Here is a 25,953-nt window from a genome sequence, read left to right on the forward strand (position 1 = left end):
GTGTAAAAAAAATTACTATACTGTCAGTGCATAAAATATTAATCCATAAAAATATATGTATGTGCATGTATTGTAAACTTTATGTACAACAAAGCTGCACATAATTAATTTTTTCGAATTAGCATTGGTTAAAAAAAAAAAAAGCCACTTGTGGTGAAGTGAATATACAGGAAATCTCCCATGATTTCTAAACATACAATTCGACATCTCATGGTTTGAACTAAACTGAAAAGGCGACAAAAATTGTCAAGACTAACATGGGTAAACAAAATGACAAAAATACCCTAATACATATAAGGATAAAATGCAGAAAACCTCCCAATTGTTAAGCCAACTTACTAGAAAGTCCCTTGTGGTTTCAAAAAATATAATATACATCCTTTCATGCATAAAACAGTTGCTCTAGTTTGGTTAATATCTATATATGGGATAATACCATGATCACAAAAAAAAATCCACAATCATCCATTGCATAGGTAAAGTACATCCCTTTTGATGGTTTTTTCGACCTAGACAATTTTTACCTTCGCGTTTTGTGAACACTCATAAATCTTGTACTAGTATTATAAGGTCTAGTTTTGCTACCCACTCGAGAGCTTGAGAAAGATATAAGCAACTATTTTGCAAAATTTTCCTTCACTTTATACAAAGAAAAGTATTGAAATTTTTACTTTAAATTCTTAAAAAAGAGCCTCGAAACAGTATTATAATAGCAAAAATCCAAATTTTAAACCTTTTCCCATACCCCAAATGTAGTGTACATAAAACCGATGGTTGATTTCTCTCAAGAAGCTTTACTCCTTTTTCAATATTTTCCTAAAAGTTTTGGATTAAATCGAACTTGTATGTTTCAAAACTACAAAGGGCATTTCTGTAGGTTAAGTTGACCATAGGGGCTCTTTTGTAAGGGGTAAAACGGGTATATCAAATGAAAATTAATTATAAAAAAACTGTTTTTAGGTACCACTTCCAACTTGTACGTTTCAAAACTACAAAGAGCTTTTCTATAGGTTAAGTTGACCATAGGGGGCTTTTTTGTAAGAGATAAAATGGGTATATCAAATTAAAATTAATTATAAAAAAACTGCTTTTAGGTACCACTAGTTACAAAACAAGTGCGTGTGTTTCAAACACGTTAGTTTTGATGATTTCCGTTGCTTTTTCAGTTTAATTCGAATCATGAGTTGTTAGATTGTATGTTTTGAGATCACAGGAGGCTTTTCAGTTCGTTAAACAACAAGAGGCTTTTTTTTTTTTAACCCAATTAGCATTTAATAAAGTAAGGCATCACTCGAAAATTGATCAGTGTAGTTCTAAATCACAAAGAAAGAGGTTTGAGCAATTGTGTATGTTGTCATTCTAAATCAATAACATTTACAAAAAAAAAAAAAACTAGTTAGTTTTGGGCCAGAAAAAAAAATATTACGACGAAATAGTAATATCTTAGAAATGCTCAAATTTTAGTCATTTTAGAAATTCCATGCTTGGTTTATTTTCTTCTGCAAATGAATTAAGATCCTTTTGCAAGTGAACTACCATTCTAACCATACTCACTTCTCTATTTGGTCCAACTATTTTTAAGTAAAAGAAGATTTTAGGAGTAGAATTGTTTATGACTAAAAATTGTATTACATATACATGTCTTGATTTTTCTCCTACGAAACAGAGGTTGATTTGATGTTTCCAGAGATTGATCATGACTCAAAAGGGCACTACTTCCTCGTAAAGACCAACAAGGAGCAACACATGGTGGTTTTCCAAGAAAAAGAAGTCCAAACAGGTTGAAAGCAAAGTAGCAAACTCGATTGCTAGTCAATCTGATAACCAACTCATGAGGGATATTGAACACATTGATCGTGAAATTCAAGAGATGCAAAGGAAAACCTTTTTTTTTTTTTTAAATAGGGATCCATCCCTTAATTTATTTATATCCGAAAAGAGTACAGCGAATTAGAGGGAGGCCAAACCTGACCTCTGTTAAAGTAAAAGGGACAGCTAAGGATCAACAATAATACGCACATATGAAAAAATTTGCGAATCTAAACACATAACAGATGAATCGAACGAAATCATCCACATGATGGTGCCCCACATTTGTGGGATTGCGAGTGAGCATGGAAATTTGATTTAACATCTTGACATGTTTGCATTGTTTTACCTTTTTTTGAAAGCTGTTTCCTCGTTTTCTTTGAAATCACTTGGGTAAATTGCTCGTGAACTAGTTTCTGGTTTTGGTCTTTGTCTTGATCGCGTTGTGAATCATCTTTAAAGGGTTTTGATATACGAGGGATCCTACCATGTAATTTCCCCCATTTAAACTCTTCGAACACATCTTTAAATTGTGGCACATTTTTAAACCGTGGATTTTAAGGCATAGAGGATTTCGTGTCTGTTCTTATACTTGTACTTGTACCCACAAGGGGTGTGTCTCCAACTGACACCATATCACGTGGGTCGTGAACTTGGTCTACCTTCACGAGCGCACCGTTTGCCACATCAGACGTAATTCCATTACCTTGCTGTGAGGAGTCGCCAGCCTCCATCGCCTTCTTTTTCGATGAAGAAAACCATTGAAGAAATTCGAAGACGTCTGATTTTTGCGGACGAATCAGAGGTTGATTTAGGGGAAGATACTCACGGTTACTGGAGTTCTTCACTAATCTATGATCACTATGAAGAAGAAGATGATAACAGAGTTTTTAATTTTAACACGATGCAAGAATCATATTCATATGAATCATATATGAATATGATGCATCCATCAACTAAATTTTGTTTAGACAATTATCTTAACGGCGACAAAAGTCCTGAGGTTGATAGAATAGTTGATAATATTCACTCTAACAAAAATCCAGAGGTTGATGCAATAGTTGGTAATCTCGAGTCTGACAGAAGTCCAGGGGCTGATGCAATAGTTAATAATCGTCACTGCTACAAAGGTCCAGGAGTTGATGGAATTGATGCAATAGTTGATTGTAGTAATAATCCCTTTGTTGTGTTGGACAAAGGATCAGATGCTGATTTATGGGAGAATAAAGGGGTGGATTGTAAATCTGCACCAACTTATGATCTATACAAAAGGGTGAAGGAAGTTATGCATTAGTATGATGCAACCATAATCAGGATCCCTTTTATACGATGAATTCAATGAGAACAAAAGTCCAGCGTTTGATACAGTAGCTGAAAGAAAGAATGCCTTTGTTTTTATGTCTTACTATGATGGTTTGAAGACCAGTTGGGGTTCAAAATTATTCCGGAAAGGGACAGCCGGGACTGTATTTCTTGTTTCCTTGCCTTTGCTGTTCGGTTTGATGGTTATGGTTTTTAGAATGTTATAGTTTTCATTTGTAGCATAAACACTTTCGTGACGTTGCTTTCTTTTGTTCCGTAGTCGACTGCATCTTGGTTTTGTTTCGCAGAACATTCAATATCCTGTATTGCAAGAAATCAGGGGTAGACTTGAGTTTTCTTTTCTCGTGCATATTGTAAAAGATATCCTGAGTTGTTCTTAGGTGAGTTTCATAGAACATTGTTTGGATCTAACTGCAAAGCATATTTGTTCCAGGGACCGCTGTCTAATCTTAATACCAGTTGCCCCGAATCTCGATTTGTTTCGGGTATATAGATGTTTTTTATATTTCTTGGTACTCCGTTGCCTATATTGGCAATCCATATTCTCCTTTGATTTCATCAGGCCTTGCTCATATTTTTCTGCCTGTTTGAAATCCCTCCGCAAGTTTTAAGACTCCAAGTTTGGAACTCTCACATTCAATTTAAAAGTCAAGAAGAAGACTTAAAATAAATACCTTCCCCTAATTTTACTAGTTGCAGCAACTAGTAGACAATAAGATTCTGTTTTGTTCCTTTGCCAGAAAATCTGGAGCTCCGGAGGATCAAGTCTTCTTCATCACAAGTAGTTTAGAATGGCATATTTTGTAGTCTGGTTGTTTAAAGTGCACCACTGTGACAGCCCCACCTCCCCCTAAGGCGAACCAAAGGGCTCGGCGGACCGCCTGCCCAACTCTCGCCGGGACTCACTACAGTCCTCAATTAACAATATTTTGAAATAATAAAATTATGGGTCCTCACAACCACAACACGGCAGGAATTAGCTAAAGCAATGGGACTCTGATCTTTTATTTTGTCTATCAGATACATTTTAGATGGTTTCAGGAGAAGGGAATTTTGCAGTCATTGCTTGATTAATGTGAGAATCAGTCAAGCTGCTTTTCATGCCAAGAATGTTGCTAGATTGTTTGAGTTCTTGGAAGTATCTTTGCTTTATTGTCTAATTCCAGCTGCAGCCCTTAATTTCCAAGAGTAGTCATAAATCTAGAGAAGCAATGAGCGAAGAAAAAAATGTACTAATGCTATCTGCTTTTGAATATCAATGTCTCATTAGACAAAAAAGAACTTTTAGAGACAGGTTTCTTTCACAGTTTCATTTGATCAATTGTTCTTCTATCTTTTCTGAATCGATTCCCAGCAGGATAGCACTGTTGTTTCCTGCATTCATAACTAATACTGTCTTGAGCTTTCATACTCTCAATGATGTTGATTAAAAGATATCTGATTGTGAAGATCAGAATATCTAGTCACATTTACAAAATTGATCTAGTGCAAATGGAAAATTCCAGTAAGCATATAGTGCTTAAAATCTTAACAAAGTAATCAAGATACCGAAGACATGAGAAACTTTTGTGGTATTTTATTACATTTGTAGAGTGAAGGAATAGTAAAGAAAAGTTACATGCTACATTTTCTGGAAGAAAAGATAACTAATAATCATAACATCAAGCTCAGGACAATAGTATTCATCGCTCACTTTGGATGGTGCACTATGAATCCATACGGATAAGGCATTGATGGCCCTCTCCGTTTTATTCAAATACCTTGTTGATCTCTGAAACTGGAACTTCATGGGTGATAAACTTTTCAAGTTCAGGTTCCCGCAAGCATGAAGTTTTACTGAGGATAAGAAATCAGTGCCACATAATTGGTAGTTTATATGGCTAAATGAATGTATACGTTTTGCTGCTGGTCAACAAAGCAATGGCACGAACTCTGCTCAGCTTTTGCTATATTATCTTACTAGTTCAACAAGAACAGAATGAATTAGAGAAAATATAGTAATCTACTATCTTGAAGTTTCAAGCGCCACAGGGATAGTCAGTTATTCTTTTAGAAATGAAGCACTGCTTTGGGAAGCCAATATGGTAATATTACTGTGTCTGAACCAGCTATTGTGATTACAATCCTGTTGAAGTCAAGAAGTTTCATTGTCTTAATTATACCTGGCAATTGGGCGGGTTGGGCGGGTTTTGAGCGGATTAATATTGGGTCTTCACTTAATTGGGTTATACCCAACCCGCCCAACTTTAGATTGGGTTGATTTTGGGTTGGGTCATATTGGGTTATCTCAAACCCATGACCCAACTATGACCCAACAAATTAATTCATACATTTTAATACATAAACTTTTTCACATACATTTTAACACACAAAAAAGATTTTTTTCACATATATAAACACATTTTCACATATATAAATGTATTTTCACACACACAAACACACACTCACTTCTTAAGTTCCTTGGAAACACATCATAAATAGAATAATATTTTATATTGCTTGTATTGTGAATTTTAGATAATAAATTATACATTTAAATAGATTAGCTAAAAAAATTGTTTACTTTGTACTTTTTTAATACTACTAATTGAAGTTCGATGGAATTAGTTCCCCTCCCCCCCCTCTCTTTCTTCTATAATCAACAAAGTTTTCAAAACTTAACTTCTCTAATTCTTTTCATTCTTCTAACATGTTATATCAGAATTCTGTTAAGCAAAGAATCACTTGGTAGATTAGCACTTGCATTTGAATTAGCCACCACCATGAATTCCAAGCAGCGTCAACGAAACAAAGAAGATTTTAATTCATGGCCATATTTTAAAAGAAAACGAAACATTTTTGTATTCATACTAGGATCCAAACTTCCAATTCCACATAAACATGTGATTTAGTAAATAAAGTGTTACAAGAATATAGATGGCAAGGGAAGTGTAGGCTATTTACTAAAAGCAGTTTAAGAAAAATATATAGATGGATCAACTAAATAAAGTTGATTACGTGCTGAAAATTTGGTCCCATAACCAACTATTATTTTCTCTACTAGGCATAGGGTTAAGTTGTTTGATCTTAATTACATGTTTCTAATTTTGATTTCTTCATTCTGAATTTACATTACAACCACAATTCAAAGAACTTGTAGAATGTGATTTTTTGATGGAAAATTTTTATATTTTCCGTGAACACATTTTCAATTACCTTTTTACCTCACATACACCAAATTGTTACAGTATATATATATATATATATATATATATATATATATATATATATATATATATATATTTACAAAAACTCCTAAAAATAGCAATCCAAACAAGGTCTTATTTTTCTTTAATATCCAAATTGGAAATAAAATGTGTATGTGCTTTCATTATGCCCATCCAGCCACACAAAAAGTCAATCCTAGAAGTTGCCTCTCATTTATAATTTCAACATGTTATTTTGTTGTAGGACTTCTTGTAGTTTTTTTTATTTCAAAAACACTTTCAAAAATGCCTAATCCATATGGAGCCTATGTGTTTTCATTTTTCATAAACAAGAGAAGCTTCAACAACCCATAGTATAACTATAGTGAATTTTGTAATTAAGACACCTTGCGTTTGCGTTTTCTTTCTTCCTTTCAGTTTGTTATTGGAAACTTTTATATAAATTCTATTTGGTCGAGTTCGAACTCAAACTTGAATATGATAACTCGAGTTCAAGATTAATTATTAAAAACTCGAAGAGTTTGAGTTAAAACTCAAATCCAAATATTTTTACTCGAATAGAACTCAAATAATACATAATTCAGGTTTGACTTGATGTGATAACAACCTTACTTTTGTGGCATTTTAGCCACGGGCTTGTACTACTTTGTTGATTATAAAAGTTGAGCAAGTTTAACTATTGTTATAAAAGTAAAATAAGCATGAGTTTTTATTTTAAATTTCTTTTTTATTTTAAATAAAAATTTAAAAACATGATTGAAAAAAAAAATTATATATATATATATATATGAGAATTTTGAATACAAATTAATTAATGAATTATTAACACATGTCCAAATGCAAATAGTTGGGCATATGTGTATTAAATTTTGTATTTATTATTTTGAATTACTTTTAAACAAGTTGGGTATTGGGTACTCAAATAAAAAACCCAACCCGCCCAATGAATAAGTTGGGTTGTTCTTACCCAACCCAATAAAACCCATAACCCAATTGACCCAACCCATCCCTTAAAATTAATGGGCGGGTTGGGCGGGTTGTTGGGTTTTGGGCTTTTTTGCCAGCTCTAGTCTTAATAAAACTACCTTGTTCATGTACTTTGCAACCACTGGAGGAAGGTCAGACCGCGGTTTTTAGTTACCGTGGTCTAGAGTTGAAGTTGGTTTTTCCTGTGCAAACATCAGACCAGATAATATTTTGTCCAGGGAGGAAAATAGAATGTGGAAATTTCATTATGAACACATACAAATGCAGAGATCATTGCGTTGATGCTTCCAGCACATTCAACACTTCGATCTATGCTACCATCATCTCAGCAATTACCTAAAGACAAAACACTGTTTTCGCTGTGACCAGGAAGTTTAATTTTAGATTTTTTGTCTAAACACATTAAGCAAAAACAACAATTACCTCTTGAACAGGCTTGTCAAAGTCCTTTGGGTTTACAAACTCAGTGACACCAAATTTTTTAGCTGTCAGCAGATGAAAGGAAATAGATTATCAGATATAAATCAATAAGCATGTTTTCTTCCAGCTGTCAATATTTTCTTTGATTGATTTCGACATTTCCAAACCCAAACTCAGCGACACCAAATTTTTTAGCTCTCAGTAGATCAAAGGTAATAGATTATCATATTTCAATCAATTAGTGTGTTTTCTTCTAGCTGTCAACCTTTTCTTTTATTGATTTGGACATTTCCTGGAAGAATGTGAAATGGAAAGAGATGCAGCTGAAAGACTAACTTAGTCATCTTCATGAATCGTTCAGAGTTTAGATCAACCCCTATTATCCTTGAAGCACCTGCAACTCGCCCGTCTTCAGCCGCCTGATAACAAAAAGTGGTAGGCATGAGCAGCTGCCAACAGTAACATGCATGATGAAACCAGCTTTTACTGTCAATTGAAGTTTTAAAGTATAGTAATGATTCTCACGGCAAGCTCAACAGCTCTGAGTCCAAAAATTGCAACATTGGAACCCTTGGGCGGGTTAGCAACATTCAGAATAGCACCAAGACCTGCACCAAATGTACTTTCTCCATATTAAATTTTGCAAGAAAGATACATAAAGAAAAAAAGCATTCATTAACAGTTTTGAGCTTGCCAAAAATCTCCAACTTGTGGATATTCCACAGCTAAGAACACAAACTTCATCAAATGGACCTTCAGGGTTGATCTTTGCAACAAATCCCACGTACCATAGTATATACACTGAAAGGGGAAGTTCCAATAAAATGATAAATTGGTTTCCCATGTATTGAGAATCTTGACTTACCATCACTAAGCAATGCATCACTCCTCTGTCACTGTTGATGCTCTGACTTGCAGTGCTTGCATTTCTTGCACTCTCCGGTAAATACAGGAAGCACAAAATCTCCAGCTTTGAGTTCTGTCACACGCTTACTGACACTAATTTGATTTTATATATTGGGGCACAATAATCTTCATTGAAAAGCTCATCACTTCTTCGTACACCACCAGATGAGACAGTGGCGATAGATTCTAATGAAGATTTTGAAATTGCCACAGCCATTCACACCTCTACTACTGTCTATTGAGTAGAATCATCTGAACATGACAGCAAAAAGATGACAGATGTCCATATAATAGAACCCGCTCAGCTTGATAGCAGAGAAGAATCTGCAATCAATATGTGATAGAATCTGCTGAAACTGATAAGAAGGAAGACATTAGTCTGCCTAGAGTAAATGTCATTGAACATGAGATCAAAGAGGAGATACCATGCAATAATGTGTCTGTTCAATGGTCGGAAGGTGCTTTTTTCACAGGCTTGACTTGAGAAACAAGAATGGTTGAATAGGATCGAGAGTGGAAAAAGTTGAAGAACCAGAATGTAGGAATGTGAGAAGTGTTGGAAACTTTTCAAAATTTGTATGATGTACATACATGTAATTAATGTATATTCATGTTTTTTGGTACATGTATAGTATTGTGAATGTTTCTATTATGTACATTCATTTATGAATGTATTCATGTATATGGGAATCCTTGAATGAAATGATAGATTCATGTTTTGATCTTAAGATCATGAGATGCATGAATTAAAATGCATGAATTTGTACACAATACTTTGAATCTATTCATACAAGTATTTTATGAGTTCTTTTGTTTCTCAAACAATCTTCCTATATAAAGAGGTCAAGTAGAGAGTGGTTTGCTGCAGAAAATCACTTTCCTACTATTGTATACTCTCCCAAAAGCACTCCTTAGTTCAAAAGGGTTTGTCTTGCTTTGTGCAAGAGTGTAAGACAAACAAACTTCATCTTATCCTAAAGGATATTTGTCCAAGGTCTTTGCACATCATACCGGACAAATAAAGCCTAAAGGAAAGTGATCTTCTATCACGATTTGAAGCCAATTCTTGTCACGATATTCGCCAGTTCATTGCAAAATTCTAACAAGAAGAGCCAGATGTTATCTAAGCCAAGATCCTATCATAAGAGATTCTGTATCAGCATCGTTCCATTCTTAGTAATTCGCCTGCAGATTATGATCTTAATCTTTAACAGGAATGTGAAATTTACTTTCACCAAATGCTGTATTTCGAATTTTCAGGTCTTCTCACACATTTTACTATTTTTTCATCCTCATTTCTCCGCAGGTCTGTGCCTTCGAATGACATTTTTGGCAAACTCTACAAACTCAGATCTGAAAATATTTTCTCCCCACGAAGTAATGCATCAACAGGACACTAGAACTGAGGAGTTTGAGGCTGCAATGAGTTCGGATAATTGTAAAGCTCAACATTGACAAGTATATTTGATGAGAATGTTTTTTTGTGAACGATGAGTATAGCTTCATTCATAGTAATGTGGTAGTAGTTTATTATCACCTTAGTCCCTTCGGGGATATCCAATAAAAGAAAGGTATTGATTTTCTTGAAATATAATATTCCCCACCATTCAATTTAAACTTTCAAAAGTCAGAACCATCCGAGCAGACTGACAAAATGGGAATAAAAAAGGGTTAACAATAAAAAAAAGCCCCCTGTAGTTTAGCCACCATACAAAAAAGCCCCTTGTGATTTCATATCATACAAGTCGATACCCCATGGTTTGAACTATTTTGAAAAGTGGACGGAAATCGTCAAATATACAACGTGTGTCTTAAACGCACTGAAAGGCGCATATTTCTTGCAGAAAATAGATTTCTATCACAAACTTTCACCTGATATGCCTACTTTACCCTTCACACTTTAATAACAAGAGACGAGCTAGCTGTTTGACAAAATAACAGAAACCCAGGTGGAGGATTGCAATCTTGTATGATCTTTGAACGCTAGCTGTTTGAAAAAATGGCCTAAAGACACTATCAACAGCAACATCTCCACCTGGGTTTCTATCTCGCTCTCTCTCCGTCTCACTTAGCTTCTTTAACCCCACTTTTTTCGAGTCTTAAACTTAGTTTATTGCTTCTCAAATTTTCTTATTTTCCTTTCTGCTCTGGGTGGTTGGCACCACTCCCTGGCAATGGACAAACACCATCAGCAGCTGCCACTGGCCAAATGCTCGCGGCAGCAGCGATGCAGCGAATGGTTAGTCTTTGGTCCCTGCTTTTTCGTTTATCTAGCCGGACTTTTCTTTACCAAGTGCCTCCTTGATTCAACAGTTGGGTCTTATGTTCGAAAATACCCTTCGAATGCTGCCTTCAATTTTGGCCGAAGCCGAAGCCTCGGAAGACTCGGAAGCTCGTATGCTTAAACAAATAAATCAACAAAATCTTAAAAAGGAATGGACCATTTCTACAGTCAATAAGTAGTATGAAGATAGTGGGTTTGTTTTATAGTAGAGTGTATTATTCTTTTATCCATGCAGATAAAAAGGCGAAAAGGAAGCAAGGGACCGGGGCGGGGGGAGTGGTGGAAGTTTGTTTCATTCATGAAAGAAAGTCAAGAACAATATGCTCTTTGCCTGAAGAAAGGAGGAGGCAAAGCAAAGGAAAGCAGAAAAGAAGAGGGAAGAAAGGCCGTTATTCTGTTTTCTGACATATTTTACTCCTTGTCCGGTTGTCCCCCTCAACTAATCCTACTTAGTTTTCTTATCCCACAAATAATCAATGAAAACTCTTTTCTCCCTCTTTTTTCAAGCTCTGTTCGGATACCTTTTATGGGTTTTTTTGTTTTTGTTTTTGTGTAGGTGTTTTTTCTCCCCCGTTGGTTTCGACAGAATGAAAGTGCAAAATTACTTCTGCAATTTTCGCTTATATCAAAAGGGTATTTTCATCTTTTCATTCAATTCCATCTGTTTTAACGATTTCCGTTGACTTTTCAGAATAATTCAAACCATGGGATACCGATGCGTATGATATGAAACTACAGGAGATTTTTCTGTATGATAGCTAAACCACAAGGGGCTTTTTTGTTGATAACCCAATAAAGAAACATATCATAAGACAACTTTCTAATCGAGTTAAGCATACAATAATGTAAATTCTTGCTTTTAGAACATTTAATATTCACTCGAGGGAAAAAAATACACTATATCACTTTCGAAAAACAATGAGCAAAAACTAAAGACAAATGTTAAGCCAAGTTGAACTGCACAGACATAACCTGGATTTCCTTCCTCTTTTTTATTAGATTTTTTTTTTTTGCTAAATTATAGAAAGGGCATATTACTTGTTTCAAAAATTATATTATGATGTAATCATATTAAGCATCCTATTTTTGTTTTATGGTTTTTTTTCCTTCATCAATAATCTTTTATGAGTTGAATAATATGATATATAGATTGATAAGAGAACAAAATGGTTCAAAATTCACAGTCAATAAAATGGAAGATTTGTTTTTTTTTTCATTTAGCATATCAATAACATACCAAAAAAAAATTACACTATTTACCTATAATTATAAAAAAAAATATCAGGCAAATTGAATTTTCATTGCAGGACTTTGAGTTTTTTATTAGGGGTATAAATAATAAACAAGTCAAATTCAAGTATTTAAATTTAGGAAAATATGAATGACACTCAATTTTTGTTAATGACACTCCCATCATTTGTTTTATCATGTAGTATTATAAATGAAAATTATACGATAAAAATGATAATGGGAGTGTCGTTAGTGAAAAGTGGAGTGCCATTCCAATTCCCTTAAATTTATTTGATTCATTGAATAAATTTATAATTACAAATTATATCAAACTTAATGTTTTCAATGCAATAAAATTGAGCTGAAATAGAGGTTTTATCTACACTGTGAATTTGATTAGGCTCCATTCAATTGTCTCGCAACCCTATTCCAAATTTTGATAAACAAATTCTTCAACAGCTATTGGCCATATTAGAATAGAAGAGCATAAAACCCCATGATAATGAGCAATAAGTCTGAATCCCGGCGAAAGTTGGCTTAGAAGAAAACTGATGCTAGATATTTAAGATGATCAACCAAGGAAACCCATGTTCAAAATTAGTTCATTATCTCAAAAATTGTATCTTAAACTAATCAAAATAAGAAATACGCAAGTTTGAATACAGTACTCCACCTACAGCATCAGCAAGGATTTTTCAAATTATTTTCCTCTGTGAAAAGTTCATTGTTTGGGAGGTAAGCAACAGAACTTTATTCAGTCATCTATACTTTGTTTTAACCGTTGAATCCAAATTGAGTCACCCAAATGCACCCATTGTGGTAAGTGTCCTTTTCTCCCCCCCCCCCCAAATTTTTAAAATCAGAGCCTTAAAGCTCACACCTTTCTTTATACATGATCATGTATAGGAATCAGTAAAGCATGATATGAAATTTTGCAATGAAGATATGCTATGTATTTGTCTTAATATTCAGTAAACAAATTATAATTCAAAAAATTATGATTCAAAGAGTTTGAGTCTTAAATTAAAGAAATATTATTATCTACAGTTCTTCTATCAGAATGTAGTGGCTGACTGACTTAACTGAGCTACTTTTCGTCAACCATGAGAGAGAATCAAGAAGCAGAACAAGATAATGATCTTCTTGCCTTTCAAAGGTTAGTAAAATCTTTTTCTAATTTTTTGTGCTACATTTTGCCCAAACATTAATAAAAAAAACCATGCTTGTTCATTTAATTTTTATCACTATTATTTTTATTAGTTTTGTTATAAATAAAACTAAGGTGCAATAGTTGTTTGACTAATAGATATGCTAAAGGTGTTCTTGAACTCCAATAGAATATTCTGTTAATGTGAGAAATCTTGTGGTGAAATGTTTAAATTATTCAATGTATGCCCTGGGCTTGACACAAAGGAAGTGAAATCATACATCTTAATGGGAATGGCTGAGATTTATATTTATCTCTGTGTTTTCATGAAGGGCCAATCTGATCTTATGTCCTAGTATAGGAAAAGTCCAATAGGAATGCAATTTTTTTTATTTTGTTAAAAGGAGTGTATAGAAAAGTCATTCAAATGTTACATGTCAATTATGCATTCAGTTAGAGGGTTCTAAGAAGATTTATTTTTTATGATCATGCAATTGGCTTCGATTACTCTAACTTGTTCATGCTTTCACTAGTGTACTAGTTGAATGTCGTGTTTTCCTAATTTAACAAGATCCCTCACCCAGGAGGACATTAAAAGAGACGTGCAGTACATGGAAAAGGCCACATGGTTGATATAGCAAATAATTAATTTGATCTCACATACCTACACAAAACTGGAAGTAAATCCACTAAAACAGCACTTGGGATCCTCTGTGACATATTTGCAATGCCAATCCAATGCCACCTATAGCATTGTGCCAAGTGTCTTATTATTATTTACACTTTAATTTTCTAATAATTCAAATTAGTTTGGTTTAACACAAATTTTCTAATCCCTCTAAACCTTTGAACCAAAATTAACCACTGGTCTAATTCATCTACCAATACTTTCATCATTGATTGCCTTCAAACCCTTCAAACTCTCCGATCCACTCCGATGAGGTCCACACTTCACTGCCGATTCCTTCTTCCTCCGATGAGGTCCTTTTGATTGGCTCATCTTCACTGCCGATTGGCTTACCGTCAAAGGCACCTGCGGCTACGGAGGCTACAGCGCCGGCACCACCACCACCGCCAGAGGTGCAGCAACCTGCGCTGTCTCAGACCCCACAAAAAATCCAGAAGGAAAAGGCTGCCATGGCTGAGAAAGACGTGGAAATGATGAGACTGAAGCTAGACAAAGCTCTCTCCGGCAGCATGGACCGCCGCTCTGGTTTTGATCTCGTGGATCACTTGCTTTTTTTTCTCTTTGACTTTGTTCAAAGCAATCAACGATGAAAAGGTTTGGACTTTGGAGGCAACGGTGCGGCAGGGTTATCTTTTTCTTTTTTCCCAGTGGTTGCCGTACAAAAGGAACCCAAGTGAAATTAGACCGGTTGATTAAATTTTGGTTCAAAAATTTAGAGGGTTAAGAAAATTTTGTTAAATCAAACCAATTTGAATTATTAAAAAATAAAGTACAAATAATAACAGAACACTTGGCGCAATGCTATAGGTGGCATTGGTTTGGCATTGCAAATATGTCACCGAGAATCCCAAGTGCTAAAACAGCTAATACGCTATGAAGACTTCATTTACTGCTCCATTGACTTCTTTGAAGGAGCTCTACTTGATATCCATTTCTCCATTTATGCAAAGGATTGGACATGGTAGTATCATTCTCTATTGCTTATCCAACTCTATAGGTTTATTCAAAACTAAAGAACTATGCAAGAGAAATATCAAGTTTTACCTATGTGCTAGTGCTCTAAGAGATGACTATAAAAGTCTTGAAGGGACTCTTACTTCACTTGATCGCCACACTCATCCATATTTTATATTTGTTAGCTTTCTATTGAATATTTCTACCTCTTGAGCAAGTTCTGCATGTAGTGCTTTTAACCGCATACTTCCAATCGGAGTGCTAAAACAGTTGTCGTTGTGTAAGCCGTACATTTGTTTTGCGATCTAAGCCACTTTAACTCTAAGATTGGCTCTATCTTCCATGCTTTTAAACTTTCTTACTACATTTTGTGAGGTTGTTTCCACCTAATGGACTTGATTTGTCCAATTAGGACTTTTTATGAGTTTTTAGTATGCTAAATTAGTATATAAATGATTATCTTAACAATTCCACATTTTAATTAATCTCGCATTCTCGTCGAATAGCTTTTTCCTCTTTCAGGAGTTAACTGACTATTTACTCAATTAATTAAACTTTCCTATTTTCCCTTGAGGTTTAATTGTCTTTATGGTGTTCTGTTGCCTAGATGCTTTGGTGTCTCCACTGCTTTACTCATTATACTTTCCCTATCACATATCTTGGCAATCTGTCGTTTTCCAAGCTTTTATGTTTCGATCTACCAACTAACCAGTTGTTATTTCTTTCATACATTAAACACTCTGAAAAGAAAAGCCTCGTTAGACCCTGCTGCCCTCCTTTCATGCCACCAGGTGTCAAGGCTCTGGAGAAAGTCAATCTCGTTTAGATTACACCGAGGTACTTCGGAATTTCTATGTGCATTATATAAGCATCGTCTGCTTTCTGATTCCTCTATCAATCTTTCTTATTTCTCTTGAACCTTTAATTCGACTGTGGTTTGCAATCAGAAAATGGACTCTAGGACATGCAACAATTCTATCTGGACGAGAGAGGAGGATAAAGCATTTGAGAATGCCCTGGCATTCTATTTAGATGATAGCAATCTATGGGAGAAAATTGCGGCTGTAGTACCTGGAAGAACAGTTGAGGAGATCAAAATGCACTATGAAGTCTTAGTTGCAGATGTAAATGCAATTGAGTTAGGCCTTGTACCTTTTCCTCGTTATGCTGATTCTTTCAAGAAGTCAAGAAAGCTGGTTGGGCATGTTGCTATTGACAGAAAGGGAAAACAATGTGAAAAAGTCCAGAGTGAATCCAGTTGTAGAGGAATATCATTACGATCTGATCCAGACTGCAAAAGGGCTACATGGTCGGAAGAGGAGCACAGGTAGGCTATGTTTCAAATATGTATTCTTACATGCATACAATTAATTTTTGCTAAATAGTCCTTGATAATCTTTCGTGGCTCTTCAATTCGGAAAAGGAGCACAGGTAGAATATGATTCAAATGTGTATTCTTACATGCATACGATTATATTTTGCTAAATAGTCTTCCATAATCTTTCGTGGCTCTTGAATTATGATGATCTCGAATCTCTTATTTTTATCCCTGAGAAACTTGGTCACCGACACATGTCATTAGACTTATAGAATAGTCATGCCAAGTAATTTCTCATAGATTAATGCATTTTAATTTTGTGGTATTTATTAAGGTATTTTTCTACATAGAGAATTTTGCTAATAGTGTTCTTTGCTTTCATATACTCTGGAATTGCACATTAGCACATTCCTCAATTGTATGGACATTTGACATTAATATATGTATATACTTTGTCATCAGGGTAATCTTGATATTAATATATATATATATATTTATATGTATGTATAATCTTTTGTGGCTCTTGAATTATGGTAATCTTGAATCTCTTATTTTTATCCTTTAGAAACTTGGTCACCGACACATGTCATCAAGGTTATAGCATAGTCACGCCAAGTAATTTCTCATAGTTTAATGCATTTTTAATTTTGTGATATTTATTAAGGTATTTTTTTGCATACAAAATTGTGATAATAGTGTTCAATGCTTTCATATGCTCCAGAATTGCACGTTGGCATATTTCTCAATTATATGGATATTGGACATTAATATATGTATACACTTTGGATATTGCACATTGGAATGAAAATAGACATTTCACAATGAGTTCATTTATCATTTTATCACATATGCTATTGATATCTGTATAGCAATAGACCTGTTTTTACCATTGTCGCAATTGGCCATGTGCCAATATGACTACTTTGAGATATGCATTTGAAACAAGGTTTCTCAAACACATATGTGAAGTATCTATGTGTAATCATTAATCGTTTTTTGCATTTTATGCGTTAACATGGTGATTCACTTATTTATATGAGTTGCATCTCCGTTTTTACACTTAATCATGTGTTGCACATCAATATTTGAATTTGCTCGTAAGTGTCTGGTGAGAGACCTGTGTTTTTTTTAATGCTCTAGAGAATCAAGAAAATGTGTCAAATGTGCCTGAATGATGGTGAATGCATATGTGATGTTTTTTTCATGGTGTTTCTTTCTTTATACATTACAATTCGATTGGTTAGATGAAAGCAAATTTGTTTTTGATTGCATATTAATATATCTATATTGCTAAGATGATTGCATCTTTGATTGAAGGTTGCAAAGTATCTTTTTGGTAGAAGTATAGGGCCTGTTTGGAAGCCAGGTTTTTGGACAAGTTTTTTACTTACTAGTTTTTTAACAACTTTTGCTACAGGAACTCCAAAAAACTTCTCAAAATTTTTTACCTACACACTTAAAATATCCAAAACACAAAAAAAAAAAATTTTCCCTTCCCCTTCTCTTCTTCTTCTTCCTCCCCCACCCCAACCCACCACCACCTTTGTCGCCGGCCACCACCTCCGCCGCCGGTTCCGGCGCCGATCACCTCTTCCGGCGCCGGTCTTCTTTTTTTTTTGCCCTTTTTCCCTCTCCCCATCTTCCTCCCCTGCCATCCTCCCCTCTGTCTTTTTTTTTTCTCTCTACGTCTTCCCCACTCCTCCCCCACCACCCTTCCCCTTCCCCTCTGGCCGATCTAGTCGCTAGACCAGATCGCACGGGGGAGGGCGAGGGTGGCGGGGGAAGGAGAGGATGGGGGAGAAGGAAAATTGCCCAAAAAAAAAATTTCATTTCGCTGCTTCATTTGCCGACAAGAGCAAGGAGAGGAGACGGGAGGAGAGGGAGAGGGAAAATGTTAAAAAAAGAAAGGGGCAAAGGGAAGGTGAGAAGCGGAAAGGGGAACAGGGGAGGGGGAAAGGGCAGAAAGGGTGGCGGGGGAGAGAGGGAAGGGGCAGAGGGGGTAGCGGGGGAGAAGGGAGTAAAGGGATGGTGGGCATAAGGGGTGGCGGGGGAGGGAGTGGGAGGGGTGGCGGCCCAAGGGGGTGGCGGGCAGAGGGGGGAGGAACGGGGAAGGGAATGGGAGGGGAGTGGCGGCCGAGAGGGGAGGAAAGGGGTGGCGGGGGAGGGAGAAGGAGGGGGGAGAGGAGAAAAGAAAAAAAAAAAAGAAGAGAGATGGGGCTGGCGGAGGTGCTGGAGGTGGGAGGCAGAGGTAACGGGGAAGGGGGAGGGGGAAGGAAGAAGAAGAGAGGAAAGAAAAGAAAAAGGAAAGAAAGAAAAAGAAAAAGAAAGAGAGAGAGAAAAAGAAAGAAAGAAAAAAAAAGGAAAAAAAAAATTTCATCTTACAAAAACTTCTACAAAATTTTTCACATTACAAAAATTTCTATAAAAAAATTTTTCACCTCACAAAAACTTCTACAAAAATTTTTCAAAAACTTCTACAGTGCACTGCAGTAAAGTTTTAGACAAACTCCCAAAAAACTCAGGTTCCAAACAGACCCATAATTTGAATGGTATACTGTAACTATACTACATACTTGACAAATGAAGAATCAAATTAAATAGCCTAATTGCCTATTTAGCTTGAAAAAGCTTAATCCTAGCGACAATAATGTTTCTCTTCAGTTAACTGTGATTTTCAAATTCCATTATATAAGTATGTAAATCTAAGTATTCTTAAAGATTTGAAAGATGCAATCTAGTTTCATTGTCCTATTTTACTTGTTGTTATTTGAAAGATGAGATTTCAAAGCCAACCATTTTTCTCTCCCCGTAATATTGCATAACAGATTATTTCTCCAAGGCTTGGACAAATATGGGAGAGGTGATTGGAGAAACATTTCCAGGCTCTGTGTCCGTTCTCGAACTCCTACACAAGTGGCCAGCCATGCACAGAAGTACTTTAAACGAACAGTTGTTGTTGATAAGAAGACAAGGTCGAGTATCCATGATGTAACAATTCTTGACAATGGGAAGATAGTAACTCAACAAGTTCAGACCACTCAACTAGTTGTTAGAGCTTCTGGCAATTCTATCATGGACACTGGGTTATACCAGTCAGTGAATAATAGAGTTAGTGGTGATTATCTGCATGGCTCTCTGATTGATAGCCAGTGCAATATGTTTTCGCATGTGCCGAGCACTAAGGATATTAGTGCGGGAATCGATTTGCTCGAGTCTCTACTTGATTCCCTGGCTGATACTCCAACTCCCCAAGAGCCAAGCAGTCAAAAAATTTCTGAATTTACAAGTGCCAGTTTGTGCACCCCAGTGAATGCAAACCAGCATATGCCAACTAATGGGGAGGTAGTTATTGAAGATACAATTACGCCTGCTGATTTAGAAATTTTTAATTCCCTATTTATTTTCCAGCATGACATGTCCAATTCGCAAGGACCTATCATCGGTGAAGTTATTGGAACTGCTGAAAGTCCACAAATGCTCAATTTTGAAGCATTGCCATTGTCAGTTCACCATGATTTTGGAGTCCATGCTCCTCTAACTGCTAGCCAGCCAACTCTAGATCCCCTACTTTCAGATGGGATTCGGGGATTATTTCCCTATCCTGGGTCGTCAATGTTTGAAATGGACTTATCAGATTTTGCAACTTTTTTTTGTGATGAACCTGATGAAGTGGCTGCCCCGACTTACCCAGCACCTCTATCAGGCCAGAACTGAGTGAATCATTGTGAGGGAGATTTGTTCGCAATGTCAAAATGAAGAAGAACTCGCATGTTCTTCACAGAAGTTTATCCTACACAAATGTAATTCTCCCCTTGCTCAGCTCTCTCGGTGACTAATATTCTATTTTGGACTGGTTTTCAGAGTGTGTGTAAAATATGTATTGTATAACTATTAGGACGAATTTGCCAGTAACTTGTTATATTATCTGCTTTCGATATAGTATAAAGGTGTAAGTAAGTAGATAAATGGCACTAAGAACTTCAGTAAATTAGGGTAAACGAGTGTTGCAATCTGAATTAGTAATTAGCATCACGTACTTTGCTAATTACCAACCAACCCATGATATGGGTTTGCAATGTCCAACCTAGGCCCCAACTTAGCTTGAAAGCGTGATCGTCTCTATTGGGCTAAACATGACTTGGTCCTCTTGCAACTTCAACGCGTGAGTTTTGCTTTCATTTTTCATTTTTATTTTTTGGAAAAAAATAACAGTATTAATCCTACTCTAGATATTACTTCTAATGAGGATCGAATTTGAGTTTTTGGGGTAAGGAAGCTAGAGGCAATGACACTAGTATGACAGCATTTTAACTTTTTAATGTGTAAATTGGATTAAATTACTTAGTTTCGTAACGTCTAATAGACTAAATACATATGAAAACTTCGAAAGGATACTATTTGATTCTCACTTTTTCAAAAAAAAAAAAGAATTAAGACATGACATGTCAATATAACACGTTTTTTCCTTTTTGGAGCAAATGCAAGGCGTGCATCTTCGTGTGTGTGTGTAACACCTTTGAAATCTCTTAATTCATTTATACCATATAAATTTGTTTGTGTGTGTGTGTGTTTTATATTTTTATCAATGATTTAACCCCTCTATATGGTAGGAATTTTTGTGAAGCATATCATATACTGAAGTGTAAATGGTTATCATTCACTAGCCAATCCTTTTCACGATTAGTTAACAATACAGCAGTTAAGAAGATATTCGTCTCTGAGTGACCGTAGTAGTGGTGAAGTGTATTTACTTGGCTCTTTCCTTTTGACTGTTCCATGTTTCGCATTTGTTGTATTCACGTCACCTATGATTTAAGTAAAACAACGTTGCTATCAGTTCAACCACTACAAATCTTAAAAAGTTTTAGGTTCCATTCGATAAAAGTGAATCTGAATTTTGAAATCTGAATACTAAAATAATTAATTTGCTGAATTTTAAGTACTGAAAAGAAATATATGAATGTCTGAATTTTAATGCTAAACCTATTTATATTGTTTGATAAACATTTATAATTGAACGTTTAATAAGTTAAATTTGAACAATTTTGCCCTTATATCTTTTCATCCAAAAAAGAAATAGAACCTATAATTTAATTAGTTTAAAATTGTTAGGTATGAAAATGACAATATTTATTTTTAAATGAAATTAATATAAAAGATGAAATATATTATATGAGGAGTATGGAGAAAATGTGAAAGTCATTAAAAATAGAGAAAAAAGAAGTAGAAAACCGTTAGATAGAGGAAATTAGGTTGTTTAATTAGATAAAAATTTTGAACATAATTAACAAATAAAGGTAAATTTAGTAGATAAGATAGTTGAAGTAATTCTATTGATTCTTATTAGAATTAAACATTCAGTTAGGATTCTTGTACTGAAAAAAATACACACAAATTCAGCAATGCTTAACAAGTTCAGTAGATGGATTTTTATTTATCAAACATCCAAAACATCTGAATACTTAAAAAGGTTCAGTTTCAGCATTTTTGTATGTTATCAAACAGATTCTTAATCTTTTCATTATTATAGTAGTATATTTTTACCACGACTAACTCCTCTTTTTCATAAACCAATACTATAACTTTTCAATTTAACATTCTATAACAACTACCTCTCCCAATTAAAACACAACCCCCTCCCCCTCCCCCTCCCCCCCCCCCCCCCCCCAAAAAAAAACTACTAGGATTGTGAAAAGAAAAGGAAAAAAAATCAAGTTCAAAACACTGCCATTTCTGTTGAACAACAATTGCGAGTTATGACTTTTGTTGTGGTACTTAGAAATCGGTTGAAATGATGGATTTAATCTACAACACGCGTTATCTTACTTTATATCAGATTTAACTTTCAATTAATAGTTTGAAACGTTTGAATGATGAATACCATCCTATTGGCTTAGTCTAAAAGAAAAATATCCCTTTTCACTTGATTCGAATCTAGATGGAGTAATATATCTATTATCTAACTATTTGCTTGTAGTTAATACCGAAATAATCTGCAGGTTTTGTTAACATGTTACGTTAGCATTTGGAATTTTGTAATGAGCAGGTATTTCTCCCCGCGGCAGGCTTTGGACTAATAGAGCTAAGACATCATTACCTCTGTCCATAAAAGTAGTCAAGTATTTTTTTATTTTTTATTTTTTATTTTTTTTGGGGGTAAGGATAAGATGGCAAAAACACTAGAAAAGTCCATGGAAATTTAGATTCATCAAAATTATTACCAAGAGTGACGTGCCATTTAGCATGATCATTCAAATATTTGTTTTATATAATGAATTTATTTTTTATGTATATTAGATCCATGCTGTACTACAGATATGTTATATTATTACCAATTGCTGTATTCATATAAACAACTATTTTGGATTTAATGGTAACATGAACAGTGGCACATAGCCTAGCTCATTTGGAGATTGGAAAAACAAAAATCACTTTACTTATCTGATAAAATATCATTGATAGTAGTGCATTATGTGACAGTATCAAATGATTATAATTATTTGCTAATATCCTTTTAGGGTATCTCATATGTTAGTTCTTAATAAGTGAGATTAAATAAAATTAGAAAATTGCTCAAATTAACCCAAAAAAAAAATCTACACCCGTTCAAAAAAAATTTTTTTGGAAAGTGAAATTAAAGGGCATCATTGGTAGTGGTGCATTATGTGGAGGTATTATACGGCATAGCATAATGAAATTCCTAATATTTTTTGGGGAGTTTCATTTGTTAGTTTTTGAAAAGTGAATTTAAATTGGAAAACACACTCATTGTTAAATGAAGAGATTTTTTTTTTAGTGCATTTTTTCAAGCATCACATAAGAAACATCAACATGTTTAAAGTCTTGTCCTCTGATACCGTGTGGCGCCTGATGGTAGTTATGGAAGCTTCTTAAATAGTCAAATGGAGATGGAGTTTGACTTGGCTTCCTCGTCTCGACAAGCCTTGCAATTTCTTGTCATCGACGCAAAAGGAGTGGTTACCATCCAAGATTTGCGTGTAAACTTGTGTCGGCCATACCATAACAAAGGCAAAAGCATAAAATTTTTTTTTTTCACTTAGGGATATCTCAATATTTTTGCCAGACTAATCTCCTAATACTGTATAGAGCCTCATCCCAAGCATACACAGTAAAATAGCATATTGGGATCAATCATAAGATCTACTAATAATTGTCAAGTTACGGAATCAATTAGACTACTAGCAAGATAAAGTAAAAGCATAATTACAAACGGCAATTTAGACCCAAAAAAAAATCAACTTTCTATACCATACATGTGATTTTGTGTAGCTCGATTGGCAGTGAAATTCTTGGAAAAGTTAAGACCATCAAATACTTTATACACCTAAACTCCATTTATTAAATTGTTTAAATACTAGAGTTTGTCTAACAACTGGGCATTCCAGTTTTGAGTATTTATTTTTTACAATATGAAATTAATTTGAGAAAATATCTAAATGTAAAGTGCATCACATAATATATATAGGTACAATTTAAGGGAAGTTAATTCGATATGAGATATAATACCATTTTAGAAGGTTTAGGATCAATAAAGAAAATGACAAAATCTATGTGGTCAAGCCCGATCCGATCTAACAACAGAACAAGTTTATAGTTGGCAGTGACTACAGGTACTATCAAGCCGAGTCGAGCTCGAGTAGCACCATACTCGAGCTCAAACTCGATCAAAATCAGTGCTACTCAAGCTCAAACTCGAACGAATAAATAAATTTGGACTCGAGCTCGACTCGATAAAATAAAATTAAACTCGAACTCGACTCATTTGAGCTCGATTAAATATCAAATCCGACCTACTCGAGCTCGAGTTTTGAACTACATCTATAAGTTTTTTCTCAAAATATATAAAATAGAAATATAATATGAATATATAATATAAATATAATATGAAAACTCGATTCAACTCGTCGAGCACTCGAGTATTTATTTTTGGAGCTCGAACTCAACTCGTTGAATGTAACGAGTAGCTCGAGCTCGATTTTGACCGAGCTCGAGCCAAGCTTTTGACCAAGCGCTCGCAAGCTACTCGCGAGCGGCTTGACTAGATTGCACCCCTATTAGGGACCAAGTGATGGTCACACAAGCAGTGACGGAGCCAAAATTTTGTTCTTGGGGGCAAAATTTTTCCTAACAAAATTATCTTAATATATTATGTTTAAAATAATTTTCATCTATGTAAATATATGATATCTAAAACATCAAATTTTAATTTTAATTATAAAGGTATGTATATTTCATAAATATGTAGCGTAGCATAATAGAAATTAAGACAAGAAATAATTTTTGATTAAATATCTTTTAACATCACAAACTATTCAAGTTGCACATTATGAGAAGATACTCCAATATGTCATCTATAAAAAAAAATAACTATACAATATAAATATAACTATTTTTAATTAAAAAAAGATAAAAATTATGTTAACATACTTTGAAATTTCAATCTCTTTTATTAAAAGTAAATTGAGTTTTATGTTCTTTCATAGAAATAAATTCATTCTATGATTGAATCAGTGTTAAAGTTTTCAGCAACTTCCTTTCGTACCCATACCTGCATCCTCGTGACCAAATATTATGGAAAACATAGGTGCCTGGCCCTGCAAATTGACAACAGCAAATCCTGTTAAAACCGTGAAACTATGATTACCACAGGTTCATAACGCTAAGGTATAAGATGTACTACATTTATTTCATTTTCATATATGAGTATAACCTTTGGCTGTTTGGCACCCCAAGAGTAAACATCAGTGTATCTGTGCGTGGCAAAGGGAGGTGAAGAGGATCTTCAGGCAAACTTCCATTGCTAGGGTGTTGCTACCTCCATTTCTTCAATCACCAGTGGCATTCCTGGTTCCCATGCCACAGCAGCTGCAATATATATTGCACGACAGAGGAATTACATTAAGCAGAAGAGTACATTGTATGCGGTCTAGGAGTTAAATTAGACAAAACAATTTGTCAAAGCCAGTGATTAGATCAAAACCGAACTTCTAAATGGGTAATTCTGAAATTGTTCCTGATTTTTGAGCCCGTTAAAGTCATCAAGAGCGGATATGGACACAATTTACAGTGCAAGACAATCAGTAAATGCAAGGCCCGAAACTCGCTGGACAGTTTGATTGACTTAGGAAAGCTTCCTACCATCTTGATTTCCGAATCAGAGACGGAATTCTTTGGCTTTTTAGTTTCAAATACAACATAACTATGAATGTACATAAAATAGTTGTGGAAGTACAATTGCACCGTATAACTTGACCTTCAATGCTTGACATCTTGAATCTTCTGAGAACTTGGCTTTTGTTGAAAATGATTGTTAGGCACTAGGCAGGCAGTTTTGTTGTGAAGGGCGGAGATGTTCAACGCTGATATTTAGAGTAGAAATTCCATCCAAGAATCCTCATTTAAAATATCAGTGTTTCTATTAGTGATCAACTTGTGATTTCAGCTACACATCAACTCAAGGGAAAATTACAAAAATTGTATCTTACCTTCCAAAAACTGGGTTTTTAAATGAAAAATAATTACAAAATTATTATAATTATAATTATTATAACTATGCCTTACCTTTTCTATTTTCACATTCAATGGAGTAAAATGATCACTTACATATAAAAAGTGTATCAATTTAATCCCAAAACTTATAATTGTCGTGTACATGTGCGT

General features: G+C 34.7%; 1 protein-coding gene and 1 pseudogene across 1 annotated transcript; one reads left to right on the plus strand and one right to left on the minus strand.

Moving 5' to 3' along the window:
- Positions 1 to 4,838: 4,838 nt before the first annotated feature.
- Positions 4,839 to 25,562, minus strand: LOC113702190 (alcohol dehydrogenase 2-like; annotated as a pseudogene).
- LOC140011061 (uncharacterized) lies at positions 10,879 to 19,986 on the plus strand. Its single transcript, XM_072059118.1, has 4 exons — positions 10,879 to 10,890; positions 14,342 to 14,536; positions 15,902 to 16,281; positions 19,098 to 19,986. Exons 1-4 carry the CDS (start codon positions 10,879 to 10,881, stop codon positions 19,984 to 19,986), a joined length of 1,476 nt encoding a protein of 491 aa, XP_071915219.1.
- Positions 25,563 to 25,953: the final 391 nt, after the last annotated feature.

This window comes from Coffea arabica, chromosome 7e (assembly GCF_036785885.1).
Source record: "Coffea arabica cultivar ET-39 chromosome 7e, Coffea Arabica ET-39 HiFi, whole genome shotgun sequence".
In the NCBI taxonomy this organism is placed as follows: domain Eukaryota; kingdom Viridiplantae; phylum Streptophyta; class Magnoliopsida; order Gentianales; family Rubiaceae; genus Coffea; species Coffea arabica.